At 46.8% G+C, this 17,095-nt stretch overlaps 1 protein-coding gene and 1 long non-coding RNA gene across 6 annotated transcripts in view; one reads left to right on the top strand and one right to left on the bottom strand.

Annotated features, from left to right (window-relative positions):
• The window catches only part of ATP13A3 (ATPase 13A3), a 61,221-nt gene extending 52,397 nt beyond the window's left edge, over window positions 1-8,824 (bottom strand). For 3 of the 5 annotated variants that reach the window (XR_005830588.1, XM_040612595.1, XM_040612599.1), the window contains exons 1-2: window positions 8,665-8,824; window positions 7,326-7,379 (exon numbers count right to left, since the gene is read on the bottom strand). Coding sequence is in view for 3 of the 5 variants with exons in the window: in XM_040612595.1 (XP_040468529.1) it covers window positions 7,326-7,363 (38 nt within the window). In the remaining 2 variants the exon portion in view is untranslated. Of the gene's footprint in view, window positions 1-492; window positions 561-7,325; window positions 7,380-8,664 lie in introns of those variants that run through there. The other 2 variants (XM_040612597.1, XM_040612598.1) reach the window with 2 other exon arrangements.
• A 285-nt stretch (window positions 8,825-9,109) lies between these two features.
• LOC121096801 lies at window positions 9,110-11,409 on the top strand. Its single transcript, XR_005830687.1, has 2 exons — window positions 9,110-9,691; window positions 9,820-11,409. It is a non-coding gene; the product is annotated as an uncharacterized LOC121096801 (long non-coding RNA).
• Window positions 11,410-17,095: the final 5,686 nt, after the last annotated feature.

Genomic DNA, 17,095 nt, shown 5'->3' with positions numbered 1-17,095 from the left:
ACTACATATAACAAGCGTTACCCAACTTCAGCTGGACAAACAATTATGGCATTTAATATCCTATTGCTTCCCAGACATTTATGCCATGGGAGGGTAACAGCAAGCAGAAGAAACTGAGGCACTCTACATTTGTTCCACATGCAAGATGCAAGCTAACACAAATTCAAAATACTTTGCAGTGAAACCTGAGCAAAACACTCCTATGATCTATTCTACCAATGGAGTTAGGTGAACCAGCTACCTTCAACAAAAACACAGCAGCAATTTAGTGCACCAGAGAATCACTACCACAATGATCACAGGCTGAGAAATGGTGTTATAAATGCTACTAGCTTACCAGTGCCAGCTTGACGCACCAAAATCCTTCATAACGCAGGCTCAGAATACAATTATGCCAGCAGTCTTGCTACTGACAAAAGCTGTCTCTTGGGAAGGGATGCTGCCAGATAAAGGAAAGGGTGGCGCAGGGAAGAGCACTATGAGGATACGTACATTTACATGCCATAGAGTAAGGACACAAGCTGACAAGACCTTAAATTATTTCTCCTTGTGCTCTCCCGCTATAAAAGACATACAATTTGTGTGGTGAAACATTACGTGTGTTCCTACATTTTTCCCTATTTATTACTATAGTTAAGCTATTTCTGCTGGAAAAGACATGGTCATAAGAAAATGCCATTTATATCGCAGACAAAAAATAGAATCTGTAGATGTACTAATGAAACTTCAGAAGTCAGGACCCCGAGTACACTTCCAACCAATGAAGACTACATGATGGTGGCTTTCCAAGTGCTTCTGTTCACTCAGACACATTACATCTACCTCTGCTCCAAACACATGCCCTTCACTATGGGTTGCTCTCACCCAAGCACTGGTAACTGTCACTGCAGTACAATTGTACAGAACACAAATAGACAGAAGCTGTGTTTCAGCCGTACACTGTTGACATTTAAAACCTGCCTGTCCAAACTGGCACCAACACCATTACTCCTTTTCACACAACAGGTCTTCAATATTGCCAGTATTAAGGCTCAGTAGATTGCCTCTAGCCATAACGCATGGCTATGATGCAGGAACGTAATGTCAAAACCCTCTCTTGAAACACTAAACTTTTTTTGTGGTCCTTGCCAAATGGACCAAATGAAGATAGGTTTAATCCAAAGAATGCACTCTGCAAGACTGCACATTTGAAAGCCCTTTTATGTTCCTGTTTGAATTAGCAGTTGGTCTGAAAAGAACTTTTGCTGGCTTGTCAGATCTGGAGTACTGCTATAGTGACAGAAGCATCAGTTTTAGACAGCAGCACCCTCAGCCAAAGACTGCTCAAGCCAATGGAGCAATCCTTTGAATTCACCGGGCTTCAGATCAAGCCTTCACAACTTAGTGACAATGGCATATATGTAAGATTCCTCCACTCCTCTTAAGACAAAAACAGATTCCTTGTTTGAAAAACAGAGGTAAGAAAAACTATCCTGCTGAGAGAAAAAAAATCTCTAGCAATTCAACAGTAAGAGGACTTTTTGGGATATTCATATGTACCGAAAAGTTACACAGTTCAGTAACTACTATTACAATGTGACACTAAAGTCAGGCAGGTAATGCAACATAACTGCCAACACATGGTACAATCTCCACATTAGAAGCCAACCCTTACCTACGTCACTGAACTTTCAGCTCCTGCTATCTACTGCTGCATTGAACACATCCTCCAGAAGATAAGCTCTTGCTACTGACGTTAAACACTGTGGCAGATCTAAAGGCCAGGGTTCACAAGGGTAACTGTATTTTTCTTCCCCGAGTTGGAGACATGGTTTGACAGCAAAATGCACTGGATTAATTTAAAAGTTTCTGCACATTCCAGTTATCTTACAAATCTATCGCTGAAATAGAGGGAATAGTTGGATCCTTCGTTTTGTCATGCAGTCTACTGCAGACAATCAAAAGCAATTACAAATGTGCACAAAAATCATGACACATAGAATAACAGCATGTCTATACTCACAGCTGGACCTTCCCACTTCGAAATCTGTCCATCCTCACTTAGACACCCTGTACTGGTGAATATACTAAAGCATATGTCCTTCAAAAAGGATCTTCAAAGTCAAAAATGGGCTTTTTGTAAGTATGAAGCAGAAGCATTAGGATTACCACCTGAGCCTAAAGCAGTAATCTGAAGCTACTATGGGTACTAAAATGATTGAAAGCTCCTCAGCATTCTGCTACGCTGAAGTTACGCACACACACATTGCTGTCCTGTGGGTTTACATGGAGGTTTAAACCAACATGACAGTGCAAGAAAACTTGCTCCATTTGCAAGAGGCAGCATCCTTGAGAAGACACAACATCCAGAACACCGTATGTTTCCAAACCAATACAAACAGCACGGTCTGGCCATTTGAACCTGTGCAAGGTCTAAACTCACATTATATGACCAAGCAATGGACAAAGAACCCTGTGTATGTCTTCCTCAGCCCCAACTTCACACAAACTAAAACTAGAATCCTATAAAATGAGATGAAGGGGACATCAATTACCCAACCTAAACCAACTATACCAGTCTTTCTCAACAAACGAACTTGTTATTCATGGCCACCAATAAAAGACTTTTTAAAGTACCGTTTTTACTGTGCAAAAGTTAAAAGCCTAATTGGTGTTTTCCTTGATGAAACTTAATCCCATTTCAAGCTGCCCATCACGGTCATTGAAAATAGCATTTCCTTCTTACGAATCTTTTAAATATTTGAAATGTCTTACATTCCCCTTAACCTCCTCATCTCTTGCCAAAATAACTCAGATTTTCTTCCATCTTTATGAAGTTGTTTCCTCGAACTCTGATCATTTGCATTTCTCTCCTCTGAACTCTTTCCAAGTGGTCCAAATTCTTCTTGAATTTTGGCACCCAAACTGATGCTGTCTGCACATTGAGAGTATACCAACAGCAAATAAAGCCAACGGATTTAAACTTGACATCTCACAGACAATACTGCCATTTAAACATCCCAGTAAGATATTTGCCTCTTCTGCAAACAGCATGACACTGACTCACGTTCAACTTGTGATCCAGTACACCCCCAGGTCCTTTTTGTAGTACCTAACCTCACCCTGCATTTGCACAGCTGATAATTCCTGCTGCAGTGCAGTACTCTGCATTTGTCCCATCCTGGTTTTCAGGTCATTTTGAACTCTCATAATATCCTCCAACACATAGTCCCTGGGAATTTAATAAGCACATTTAATCTGCCAGTTGACTGATGCTTTCATTAAAGGCAACCGTACCCAGGACAGAACCCTTCAACACAACCTCTCATTTCAACACTAAATCATTAATTACTGTTCTCCAAATAGGATCATCTACCCAATTTTGCATGTCTCCTAGACTGCTTTCCCCAGATCATGTCTTCATTTACTTACAAGGCCATTAAAATGTGGAAAACCTTATTACATTAATCAATCAGGAGACAAAACCTCCACTGCTTGTGCCATAGCCACAAAGCCTTCTGCTCTTCAGTAAAGATATATTAGACTTTGGACACAATTAGTTTTCCCACAAATCAGTTTATGCTGTTACTCTTCTCATAGTTATCTTCCAAACACTTGAAAATAGAACGTTTGCTTATTAATGTCAACTGATAGAAAAACCTGAGATGAAGTGAACTACCAGACTTCAACTCCTCTTCCTCAGCTCTCTTCCATTATAATTCTCTGAAGACTCATTCTTTCCCAGTCTTCTAGTACTTCTGAGTATTTCCAGATAATATTTTCGCATTTTTTGAGCTGCTTTGACAACTGTACAGTGAAGCTTATCAGGGCCAGCTGATGCAGAAACATCTAATGGAAGCACACTCTAGTGTAAAATATTACCTTATCACAAGTATCAATAAGATTAAGCACCTGCATGACACTGTCTTAGAGAACACAAGCAAAATAGGCACTGAGCGCTTTAAATGTTCTGCATCTTTTGTAGATACATATGTTCTCCACTGAATCAAGAAAGACATTTCCCAATCTTCCTCCTGCTATTAACATACCTCTACAGGAACCTTGCTAGCTTTTATGCCTCTTGCTAGTTGCAATTCCATTTGCACTTTGGCCTTTCCAATATCTACCACTACTATTCGTTTATACATGTTCTTCGTAACATGACTTATTTTCATGCTCTACATGTATTTTTTTTCTTGCATCCAAAGTCAGTAAAAGCTCATAACATAAGTTGGTCTTACAACTTTATTTATCAAAATCCTTCCCATTTTGCTGTTCTGTCTCCTACCATTTATAAGGATCATGAGCTCTGATATCACAGCCATTGCCATTTATCACCTTTCATTTTGGCATCCTCTAGCTAGAATAAAATCTCAAGGAGTGGCCATTTTTGTTGCTATATGTACTTTCTAAACTGAAAATGTCACCATCACATAAATTTGTAAAAGGTCAAAAAATGAAGAGGTAAGTATTTTGATTTTGAAGGATGGTCTTTTGGTTTTAAATACCACATAAAAACTCAATCCAACTAAGTAGTCATGAACCTGCGAACACTTCCAGTACCTGGTCCTCTTCCAAAGGGCTGCTTTAAGATGAACAACGCAAAGCCAACATTCTAAGAAACCAGAACCACAAAAAAGGGCTAAATCCTTTCAAATTAAAATTATACCATGAAAAAATGAAAATACAGAATGAATGAAAAACACAGCTAATTCTGGTAGGACTGATAGGATTATGAACACAACTGACACTGCACCACTTCAGAGCAAGCAACTAGACTTCACAGCCATGGAGATCCCATCCCAATACCAGTCCATGCACAGTGCTCTGTGTAGATGGTGCTGAAGTTATGCATTTTAGAAAAGGAGCAGCAAGATACAGCACTGAGGATTTTTTGCAGATCACATCCATAACTCCTGAACAGTAACTGTGAATCATGCATCCTTTTTTATTTGTCTGCTTTTCAGCTACTGAAGATTAAAGTTTACAGTCTTATTTCAAACAGGAATAAAGGTGTCAGATTTGAGGCTATAATGCAACTACAGTTTACTACAAACTGAACTTTTGTTCTCTGCTGAGCAGATTATTTAACAAAGGAAGTAGCTTTTTTATGAATGAAAACTATTTTTAGCTTATTGTGTAATGGTGACAGGGAAACACTTTAGCATTACTGTTATTTAAAATATTTTTTTTTAACATCAAATTGAGAAATCAGGATTTTCAAACTAGGATTTTTTTTGTACAAACTCTCACATGCTAAACGTAACCAGATCCAAACACTAGTCAGAATATTGGGGGTTTTTTCACCACTAAAAAAACACAGAACCTACTAATTGGCACAATACCGTGCCTACAGACCCAAAGTAGGTTGGGCCACAGTAGATTTCATGCTGCAGAGTCCAGTAAGCCCTGTCCAAAGCAGTATGCACTTAAATACACACTCAGCTCTCCAGTGCAGGTCTTTAAGCCATTCAAAAGGTGAGTCTAAACATACACTGCAGAAGCACAGATTTTTACATTACACCAATACTGTTTGGGCACTCAGAAAATTAAAACTAAGGAAGCCCTTTTTTCTAATTTCCAAAACTCAGTTTTAGAAGAATTAACTAAAGGATTTTGTTTCACAAGGTATTAAAGGAATGAAACCTCTTCCCTCCGTGCCAGCTACCATCAGGTTCATACCAGACAGACGTTTAATAAGCAAAGTGTTAAGAACAGCTGTCCCTGGCCTGCTGTTAAAGATGCTTAAGCATATCACTCAACTTGGACATTTTTCACACGAGAAGTACCAATCCCTGCAACAGACCTTGGACAAGCTAAATGAAAGTTGGTACCTTACAGATACAAATCAAACAGTATCTTAAGGTTTCCAGAAAAAGGAACAAGGGTGCAGTGGTTAAGATGCTTGACAAAAACCTGGTCTTTCCATGTCAGTTCCCAGTTCTAGTACAGATTTCCCCTATATTTGGGCAACCCACTTGGACCTGGCTTTAACAATAAAAAGGTATTTTACTCCCACAGAATAAACTGAATTTGTCTGCATACCACTGAAATTGTCTGTCTTGTTGACTGTTTTATACTCCACACAGAACACAGCGAGGATACTACGTCCTCGAGGCAAGTAAGAAAAATTAATCTGAGGGCTCTATGTCAATACATTATTTTAAAAAAGAAATTAAAAATTTATTAGGACCACAGCAAAACAGCTTGTCTGACGTACCATGCCTGTCACATGGCACACCAGCAGAAGAGAACTGAATCATAAAGTTTCTCAATCATACTCAGCTAACATGATGCAACTTCCCTCCTTGCTAGGCAGCCCCCACACTCCCTTGCCAGGCACTGCAAGCTGTCTGAGCAAGTAGCTAGGACCTTTCATCCCTTGACCTCCAAGTTAGGGATGAATTACTGCCTGCCCAAGTTATCAAGCTCTCCCTAGAGGAGAAAGGGATGATTCAAAAAGAAATACAGGAATAGCCACCCGATTCTAGAATACAACAAAAAATTTAAGGGATGAGAGCACAATGAGCTCAATGTCTAGAGAGCACTACTGGAAGATACCAAGTGGAGCACCTAGAACAGCACTGCTGCTCCTGGGAGGCAGTCAGGAAGGCAGTAGCTGCTGTCCAGCAGCTCTGCTGGAGACAAGTCTGTAGAATTGCTCAGATCACTTTCACTGCTTTCTCCTCCTTCTGGCATGGACAGTCAGCTTTGGCCAAAACCAAGGTTTACAAGATCTCTCTTACCCATTTTCTGAAGCACTACGTTTCTCCTAGCTCACCCAGGCGCTCACACTGGAACACTCCATGCTGCCAGAAGCCAGTGTTCTCCCTCACAGGTGACTACACCAACAATGCATGACAATTTTATTTTACCAAGCCACCTTAATGATATGCTTCTTAGAAGTCAGGAGAGTTAAGCTAGTACCAATAAATTTCCAAGTCAACTATACAGTTCGAAGTTTACATAGTACATCTTCTTTAAACTTTGTAAAACTGCATTTGTAATTAGCCAACAAGAAAGAGCTGCTTACAAAACCAGCAGTATGTAGCCCTTACTGTCACGCTGCGCACCAAGACAAGCATTTCCTCAGTGTATATGCAGTAAAGATCCATTGCTGTCACCCGTGACACTGCCGTGTGGACACTAAGTTTATGAGGGCCTGACTCACACCATAGAGTATATTTAAATAATGCCAAAAAAAGACATTTCTCCACAGGCTCAAGAAAATCAGTATTCTACAGGAGACACCAGTGTTGTACAAAAGTCAGCTTTAGTTTAATAAAAGGTAAAAGTAGCAACTCTTTCAGGTATGATGGAGCTGATGGCAGAAAAATATAGCTAACCTGTCTGAAGAGCCAGTGTGTGGACAAATCTCATACATGCAACGGTTGAGTCACCTACAATAAAATAAAAAACAATACAGTCAGAGGAATGAATAGGCTAAATGGAACTTAAGAAAGTACCGTACAGTTCCAGTGAGTGCCTACAGCAAAGAAAACACGTTAATGAATGCTAAAACTGGACAAAATTCTGAGCAAGCTCAGATGGAGAGGAAGCAGTCAGTCAGTGTGGCCAGACTACTGCCAGCGCTCATGTCAGACCAGTTTAGAGTTAACCATCCTCACTGCTGAAGGCTGCACTACCTCAGCTGAGGGAGGCAACGGCTTCTTGAAGGGCTCCAAAAGCATCCTCCAAGCACAGCGCCTGCAGGGATACACAGATCCTGGCAGGCAAGCCACAGCACTGGTGGCAGCAGCAAGCTTTTAGAGCCAACACTGCAGACAGTCAAATTGTTCTCATTCACCTTAGGTATCAATGCAGTTTTAAAAACTGCCTTGTCAATTCCGCTGCAGTTCTCCGCGTTTAATTCACCTAACGGTTGTTTATCCCTGAACAAACGTAAACGGGCCTCCCCTCGGGGATGACGCAGTGGCTGTCAGCGGTGCTTGCGGTGCGAGGTCACCATCTGCACAGCTCGGCTGACAGAGGAGCGCCGTGCAGCCCGGCAGCAGCAGCACCGCGCACCGACTCCTCTGCTGAGCGATGAGCGAGACGCACCGCGCCCGCGTCCCGCACTGCGCGGGGAAACTTTTTCCGTGGCCCGGGATCGCCAGCGCGTCCCACCGACCTGCACCACAGCGCACGCCGCAGCCAGAGCCCGCCGGCAGCGCGGAGCGCCGGGCAGCGCAGGCGGAAGCAGCGCGGCCGCCCCTCTGCCCCAGCGCTGGCGGTGCCGCCGGGACCGCGGGGCAGCCCCGGGGGCAGCCGGGCGCTGCTGGCGCGAAGCCGAGGGGCTGGAACGGGGCCGGCGGGGGGAAACCGCCGGGCCGCTGGGCGGGCGCCGCACGTGTGCGCAGACCGGCGGCCAGGAGACCTCGGGCGGCCGCGCACACGGCCGCAGCCGCACGCCCACCCCTCCCCCGGCCGCGGGAGCAGCGCGGGGGCCGCTACTGTCGGCGGCGGCCCCGCCACGACCTCCGCGCCCGAGCCGGGCCGCCCCGCGGGGGGCTGCCGCGGGCTGAGGGGCGCCCGGCGCGGCTGAAGGGCGCTGCGGGCGGGCGGCCGCGCCAAGCCCGAGGGGGCTGCGGGCGCCGCTGTGGCCCGGCCCGGCCCGGCCCGGCGCGGCCCGCGGACCCTCCCTCACCTGCCGGGCCGGGCCCGCCGCCCCGCGGCCCCACTCACCGGCGGCGCCCTCAGCTGAGCCCCATGCCGGCGGGGCGGGCGCGGGACCGGAGCGGGACCGGCTCTCCCCCGCCCCACCCCGCCCGCCCGGCGGCGCGCCCGCGGCTGCCTCGTGAGGCGCGACCCGATCCGCCGCCAACCGGCTCCACGCGCCGGCCGACTGGGCGGGGGCAGGGAGGGGCGCGGAAGTGACGCTACGGGGACACGCCCCCGCCCCGCCCCGCCCCGCGCGTCACGCGCCGGAAGAGCGGGGTGCCGCGCGGCTCCGAGGCGGGGAGGGGCCGGTGGAGGGGCGGGGCCTCACCGGGAGGGGCGGGGCCTGGGCAGGGGCGCGGGCCCTTGGGGGCGCGGTGGGGCAGGACAGGGGCTGCCGGGGGCGGCGGGGCCCGGGGAGGCGCTTTTGGGCGGGACGGGGGGCAGCGCCGCGGGGGGCACCGGGCCGAGTTCGCACCGTGGTGGGCTGACAGGCCGCCCCGGCACCGGAGGAGCAGGCGGCTGTGTAACCGCGTGTGACCCTGCAGGTGTTCCGCGGTGGTGAGAGAGGGCGGGGGTCGGCTCACGGACACCCCCTTGAGAGCTCCCTCACAGCCCCCAGCTCCACTGCGGGACACAACCCAGTCCCCCCAGTTTAAGAAAGCCAGTGGGTCACTGGGCTCCTCTTCCCTCAGCCCAACAGGAGGGCCAAGGGCTCTTCCCATGCCCCTCCGCCCAATGTACACCTGCTTTTAGTAACCCACCTCCGCTTCCGTGTGCGGCCTTTGCCACCCGCCCGCGATGACGGCGTCCAGGGAACTCGCGTCGTGCCCAGCTGCCCGTTTGCCTCCTGGGCAGCCCCCTCCTGTGCCACTGCTGTCCATGCTGCGCTCAGCTGGGACCTGACGGCCCACTCCACCCTGTCCCGATTTGCACGTCTCTCCAGACACCACATCAGGAATTACTTTTACTACTTCCAGGTAACATATAAAGATCATAAATATTGTCAGGGCAAGAAGGGACACCCGCGTGACTTCACTAAACGTACCCTCGGGTGGGTGATGGGTTGTTTTCAGATGCACCAGTTAAAGATCTGAAGAGCACTGTAAACTGTTCAGGGGATCTGTAAACCACAATAGGGTCTATATTTATTTTGACATAGCCGTATTTTTTTCCCAGCAGTTCTCCATTGCAGATGAAGGGAACCGTTGACGGTTACGTCTCATTGCGTGCAACCCCAGCAGTGACCAAACAAGGGCCACATCCACCTGGCAGTGCATCCCATCACCCCAGCAGCGTGCTCAACTTCCCTTGCCGGTTCCAGTGACCCCACAGCTCCAGGGTGAGTCAGCCCAGCACAGGGATCCAGCAGGAAACTCTGCCAATAATCAAAAGAAAAGGCATAGTTTTTTGTTAGCCCAGGGAGTTGAACTGATTCACTGGGCAGACATGTGACTACTATGTAAGGGAATGAGAGGAAAAGAAAAGGAGAAACAAAACTGCCCCTTTTTGGCAGCCACCCACAGATCAGGCATAATACTGAGCTGCTCTGACTCAAATCAGAACGGTTGCCTCCCTCTACTCAAAAAAAACCAAAAAATTAAAACCATCTATTTTCTGTTAGTGCATTAACTCTGGTACTGTCACAGTTCAATTCTGTGTTGATTGCATCGGCCTCCTTACCGCTTTTGCCAAAGCTTTGGTTCCCGCTTACCTAGGACACATCAGTTACTGGCACGTGTGTAATGATTCAACAGTTACTTCCCCTGATTCTCTGGAAATTCAGTGATGCAGTATTTGCTAAGAAGTCAGTACTATGGGTTTGGTGATCTCAGGCAGCTGTTAAGAAGACTTTCGCATGTAATTTTTAAAGATGAGCATTAACCAGTCGTTTTCATTCACTCTGGCTACACACGGAAAACAGAAATACCTTCATGTCCTCTTCCAAATGAAGAGCAGAAAAATTTACTGAATAATTTCAGCTTTTTTTTTCACTGAATTGTTGCTGTCTTTGTCTAACATCCAACCTAAATCACTGGTACAATTTTCTTTGTATCTCAAGGAAATACCACTGCATGGTGATCAATGGTATTGGCCATATATGTATTTTCATTGAATTTCATTCATTACCCTTGTTTGCAAACTGTTGATCTACCCATTGCTAACAGCTTGCCGAATTTCCACCTGTATATGTCTTTATGTTGCCTATACCTCCTCTTCCAAGCAGGATGTTTTGTTTCATTTTAAAACCAGAAAAGCCTCCTTTGGTGACATTGAAATTAAGAGCATTTGAGTCATCTAGTAACACATTGGTGAAGAACTCCCCCAATTTCCATTTGGATCACACTGAAGTATTTCCTCAGACTGGCTTTTGCTCGGAACTGCTTTTAGCCTTGCAAACTTGGCGACAGTGTCCCCAGCAGAGTCAGGGGGATTCAAATGAGTACCATTCCACCTGGATATTGGTGGAAAGAGAACAGCGGCAAAACAAGCAGCAGACACCCATACAGACCTAGAAACATGACTATGAGGAGAAGCCAAGGAGGAGCTTTTTTTTTTTTTTTTGAATAAGCATTGACTGGTAAAAAGAGCCTACCATATGACTCAAAGGAAAAATATTACTAAGTTATTAGCGCTATTAAACAGAAGCTCTTATTCTGTCATTCCCTATTAGTAAAAAGAGTAAAATTATTTGCTTTGATACATATATTTCTATGTTCTTCATCAAAATTCCTTTAGTCATTTTCAATTAAAGATTAATTTCTCATCAGATTTTTCAACCCATTGCATATTCTGATGTATTATCTTTATCCCCATTAGAAGGTTTCCCTTAACACCTAATTGGTTTTCTTTTTCAGTTGCTGGCAAATTTGAACTCGTTTATGGCTTCACAAACCTCAAACTGTGCAGGCTTTTATAATTCAGAGATTAATTTTGTGGTTGGCACGTTCCCTCCACCCATCTCCTTAAGCTCTTTCTCAGCTGCTTTCCAGCTCTCTTGGCATCAGTCTGGTTTGTACGGCTGGAGGTGCCTGGCAACCTCCACTCTCCTGCAGCATCACTGGCTGCAGCTTCCCTAGGTAAAGGATGGGTCACAGGGAATCAGGAGTTATTTCTAAGTATATACCTAGAAATCATGGCATTCAGTGCTTTTAAAGCATCAGGTGTTGAACATGGTAGAAACAAGAAGAGAATCAACAGCTTTTCTCTGTTCAGTTCACCTTAATGAGACTGGTTAACAAGAGGAAATGAGCCAGAACACACAATCCAGCACTGTCACCACTTCTGGAAACGTAACAGCCATTCACAGCCAGTGTAATTCCTTGAGACTTTGCTCAGTAATGCAGGGGCAGGCAAGCGGCTTGAGGACAGAAGGAGCACCAAGTCCTACAGCCTTTCTAAACAGGCTTCCCATGACTGTTTTGATTTCAGTTACATATATTCCACTTGAACCTGAGCTGGGTACAAGCACCACGATAAAACTTACCAGGTCGTTTACAATCTTCTGTGACTAGAACACGTGACATTTCTCAATTGCTTCCCTCCCACCACCTTTTCCTCAGTGTCGAGGGTGTACAGTGTTTTCCATGTCCAGCTTTGCCCCACCAAACCCTGCACTCTCCCAGGCCCTCACAGCACAGACGTGCTAAACGATGCTCATTAGGAGTACAGCATTTAGTGAGTCTTAGGCTGACTAATCACATTTTACGTGCTTTCCCAGTCCAACTGTATGCACTGTTACATCTCATCTTAAACTGTAACTCCTCAGGGCAGAGACCAGCTTTCTTACCTGTTGTATATTACCTAGCTGATGGGGGCCAAGCATTTTACATGCTTTGGCAGTAAACAGCATAAATATTTTGCTTTAAGAACATTTGCAAAGTTTTTCTCCTTTGCACATGATTTCTAAATCAGCCAGGACAAGAAACTATCTGGAGATCACATTTGTGTACAAGATCCATCATGTGCCAAAACTAAGGTAACCAAGTAGTAAAGAAAATAAATCAAAACCTACTGTTTATTTATTCAGTCTCTTTAATGTGTCTATATTAGCATGTTCCACCCTGCCTTTTCTGGTAGGGCTGTATAAATATGTGCATAGCTCAGAGGAGGTTATGGGACCCCACCTCCACAGTGCACAGGCACCCAGCTGGCCACATGTGATCCCAGATGCTGCAAGCATGCCTCTGCTAGCCCTGAGCCACCCAGCCCTCTCTGGGGACAGCGGTGGGGCTGGCCTCCTGTAGGATACCTTTGGCCCTGTTTGTTTGACTTTCCTGGAAAGAGATGCTTAGGGGATGAATTCCCTCTGGACCATTCTATCTAATCCCCATACATCCTTAGCCAAATAAAAAAAAAAGCCTCATAAGAAAAGGGGCTGAGAGTGGGTAAGGCTCCATGCTTTCCCTGAGTCACTGAGGGGAAGGAATTAGCTGTGGGTGCATGTGACATTCCTTCTCTCACCTTTATTTTTCCCTGACCTCAGTTGCTTGCAGGCTCTGCCAGCTGAGATTTTCAAGTTCAGCAGGCTGGCAACAGCAATGGCACCACTGCCGCGCTGGGCCCTGGGACGTGGGCATGGGATCTGCCCGAGAACATCTGACCTGAACTGACTGCCAGGGCTTGTGGATGCACAGACAGGTATACGGCGCCCCGTGAAATGGTGGTTAGCAATCTGCAGTTACAGTTTCACTCTTCAAGAAGATGATTCACATGCAGTTGAAAGCCACAAGACTTTAAAAGTCTCCTTTGAAAGCTTCTTAAACTACTTTGGCAAGCCTGAGTTGTTAAACAATTTATTATCACTTCTCTGCCAGAAGAGCTTGTGAAACAGCTTAAAGAGCAAATTGTACAAAGCGCCCAAGATTGTCACAGATGAAGCCTCTCTTTTCTCTTGTGCCACCCAATCCTTTTTCCCCCCTTTCCCCAGACACCCAGTTCTTTTTGGTTTAAAATAGCCTGGCTAGTTATTTCCATTACCACAGCAGCATATCTAATAAATCACATGCCTTCAGCAGCAGGCAGAGTGAAAGGGGAATTCATTGCTCCATTTACTCAAACAAGATCTTAAATAGTCACTTCTTATAGTAGATGGAATAAATAATACTGTGCTTTCCCATTCCTCTCGCTAGCCCCATGACTGCCATGAGAAGCAGTAAAGGAGGTCACGCCTGTCTCCAGGTTACTTCTCAGGCCCTTTGAAGACTATTCCCTCCCCAGAAGTTACCATCCCCTCTCCTCTCCCAGCTCCCGGCTGCCACAAAGCCATAAATGAATCACTGTGCAGCTACTTGGCACGTCCTTTTCATTGGTATTTGTCCCTTTTCCACCTCCTCTCTTTATTTTAAGTAATGCAGAAGTCTTTCAGTCAATAGGACTGTCAGACTTTGCCTAGCCAGTATCATACCTAAAGAAAAGTGGGATCTCAGTGCCTTTACATGCTTCCATGCCTCCACATATTATTTCTTAACACTGCCATGCAGCACACACCCAAAAGCTCAGTGATGAATCATCTCCACCAAGGACACCAGTGTTGTCACATCCAGCCCTTGGGCCAGGTTGAAATCCTTGGACACCACATCAGCACTGGTGACGGTAACAGCAGAGCAAAGGCTGCCACACTACCAAGGAGGGCTGGGTTTGGTAGCAGTTGTCCAAGCCAGAGGGAAAAATTGCCAAGGGGACCCAGCAGGTACCTGCAAAGCTACTGACTTCACTGGGAAGTGTTCCAGTAGCGGGGGGACCTCCACCCGTACCAATGGACAGCACAAACACAATACTAGGTAACCTATTTACAGCTAAATTACCCCAGGACAGCTAAGAAAAATAAAGCAACTATTTAAACAAAGCTAAAAGAACAAACATGCAGGCAAACCTTAAATGCTAGACTCTTGAGAAACCATCACTTCTACTTAGCAGAGTACAACTGGCAAAGGGCAAGTGATTGTGCATGTATCATTTGGCTGCAAGTAAGGAGACTGTGAAACAAATCTGCCTCTCTCTGCCCACCCAGCACAGAGGACAGATTCAAGCTCTCTGGCAGCTTTCCTAGCTGGAGAAGGAGATGTCCTCTCCAGCTGAAGAACGCACACACACCGCTAACGGACCTCACCATCTAGCAGCACGATGTTTTGATTTCATATTAGAATTGCTTGAAAATAGGGCCTTTAATACCTCTATTGTTGTACGTTTCTCCCTCAAAGTATGTTTAAAGGACTTAATCAGACTCATTTCCTTAATTTCAAGCATATCTCTGAAAACGTATTATCCCAGGCTGATGGCATCAAAGAGTGAATTAGGAATAAAGCCAAGTAAATTAAAACAAAGATATTTCCTTTCAGTTACCGTGCAGCCTTCACAGGCTGCAGAGCATTAGAGCTGCTGAAATACCACTGGCACATTCTTCAAGATCTGCAAATTAGTGCCTTGCTTTTATACCCTTGGCAGGAAGCGAGGATGCAATCTCCGTTACACTTAGCCCAACAAGGGCTGTGCTGTGATGAGCAGCTTTAGATTTGCAGTGCCGGAAAAATGTCTTTGAACTATTGCTGTTTGGGTTCCCAGTTTCCGAGACATATTTATCATAGCAAAGTTCCCCTATTGAACCAAGAAAAAAAACCATCACCAAAAAAACCACCCTGGATTTGATTTTTATAGCATATGCAATGCTTGTTTTCACCTTCTGCCCTTCAACATCAACTGCAGAGAGGCAGCAGATCTTGCAGCCACCCTGGGCTAGGCTGAAGGTCCGAGCAGACCACCATCCTGGCCATCTCTGACGGGAGTTGGCCCAGAGCAGGCGGGCATGCAGCAAGGAGCTGAGGTGCACTGAAACCCAGGGTGAGGGGACAGCTTGCGTACCCTCCCATCAGGGAATCAAACACTGATCTCCCTTTTACTGACGGGACTGCGACATGGGCAGGATGGGGGGGTATTTGGCATCTATGGCCTCTCCAGGGGGTTCATGACAGATTTAAAACCAAGATACTCCTCTTCTGCCAGGTTAAGGAACAACTCCGAAACCCTGCTGGAGACAGGACACAATTTTATCAGCATGGTCCAGGGCAGAGCAAGTAGAGTTACTGCTGAAGTGACTTATGCAACCTTGTTCTCACAGCAGCTCCTGGGAAACCGCCTGGCAGACCAGCCGTCGGTGCTGTTACAACAAAGCGGAGGGCTGGGAAGCCTTTCTTCTGCTTTGTGCTCTCAGGAGCAAGGCTGGACCATGCCTGCTTTCAGATAGCACAGGGGCCAGGGCCTGCGTGCCTCTCCTCTCCTTGGCACGGTGCCTTGGAGGAGGCTAGGCAGGTTACATTGTCTGGTCGTTTGGCCCACCATCAGTCATCCTCATTAATAACTTTTTCATCTCTGTTATTTCAACTAAACAAGCAAAGTCCACAAGTTTATTACGGTCCAAGAAGCTATGCTTCTGCAACGCCCTCTGCCTCCCCATTTGCCCCACAGACCGGCGTGCCCAGCCAGTGTGGCCCAGCACCAGCTGGCACAGAGTGGGAGCCAAATGTGCAAAGAACATCTTGTGCAAGAGCCAGAGAAGATCAGCTCACCCGCAAGACATTGAAAAGCAGTTTCTAGGCTGGTCAGAAAGCCTCGGGAACACAAGCAGCACAGCCTGCTAACCACAGAGCAACCAGGGGCAGGCAGCTCTGCACAAGGGACGCCCGCTGTTGGCCTTGGCTAGGGGTACCTGCACGCTGGGCTGTTGGGCACAGCAGCATCCAAAGGCTTGGCTTGGAGAAGCCCAGGGCTACCTGCCACGGAGCCCAGGCCTCCAGCTCTCCACCCTTCCTGAGCTCCCCAAGCGAGGCAGGGGAGTGTCCCCAGCATAGCAGCCCAGTTCCCATAGGTCAGGGAGACTGGGTTTGTTGGTGGGCAGCAGCACCCCAGAACTCCAGGCAGGGTGGGCAGCAGGCAGAGCTGCACGGCAAGGGAGCCCCCAGCCTACAGCCAGTCCCACACAACAAGGTGCACAAACCAGCTTTACAAAACACGAGGAGATTGTGTTTGAGGCTCATTTGGCTTTCCTGAAGCGACAGGCTTTAGAAGTTACCTGCTTTTCCTTTGCCCCCTGCTTTCCAAGCTACGCTGCTCGGACCCCCTCCATCTCTCCAGCCTTTCCTCAGCAACAGCCAGACCTGCAGACTGTGCTGCAAAGAAGTCGGGGAAGGACAGTCACTTGCTGACAGAGGCCAGAGTTTTCCGTGCCTGGCCATAGTAGCACCTCGACAGGGCCCAGCAGTGCTGCAGCCTGACAGAAACAGGCAGCTCGGAGCTTTCTCCTTCCCCCAGCCACAGCAGAAGATGGGTTCTCCATGCTCTCCCTCCCATGGCTCAACAGGGTGACAGCTCCAAAGCCACTACTTCTAAAGAGCAGCTAATGTTGAACGAAAAGCTGCTGGATCCATTCCACCATCCCTTGCCCTCTGGGGTCCTTTCTTTT

This window comes from Falco naumanni, chromosome 13, assembly GCF_017639655.2.
Source record: "Falco naumanni isolate bFalNau1 chromosome 13, bFalNau1.pat, whole genome shotgun sequence".
In the NCBI taxonomy this organism is placed as follows: domain Eukaryota; kingdom Metazoa; phylum Chordata; class Aves; order Falconiformes; family Falconidae; genus Falco; species Falco naumanni.
Note: the sequence above shows the minus strand (reverse complement) of the source record. Positions and strands in the feature narration are given on the sequence as shown.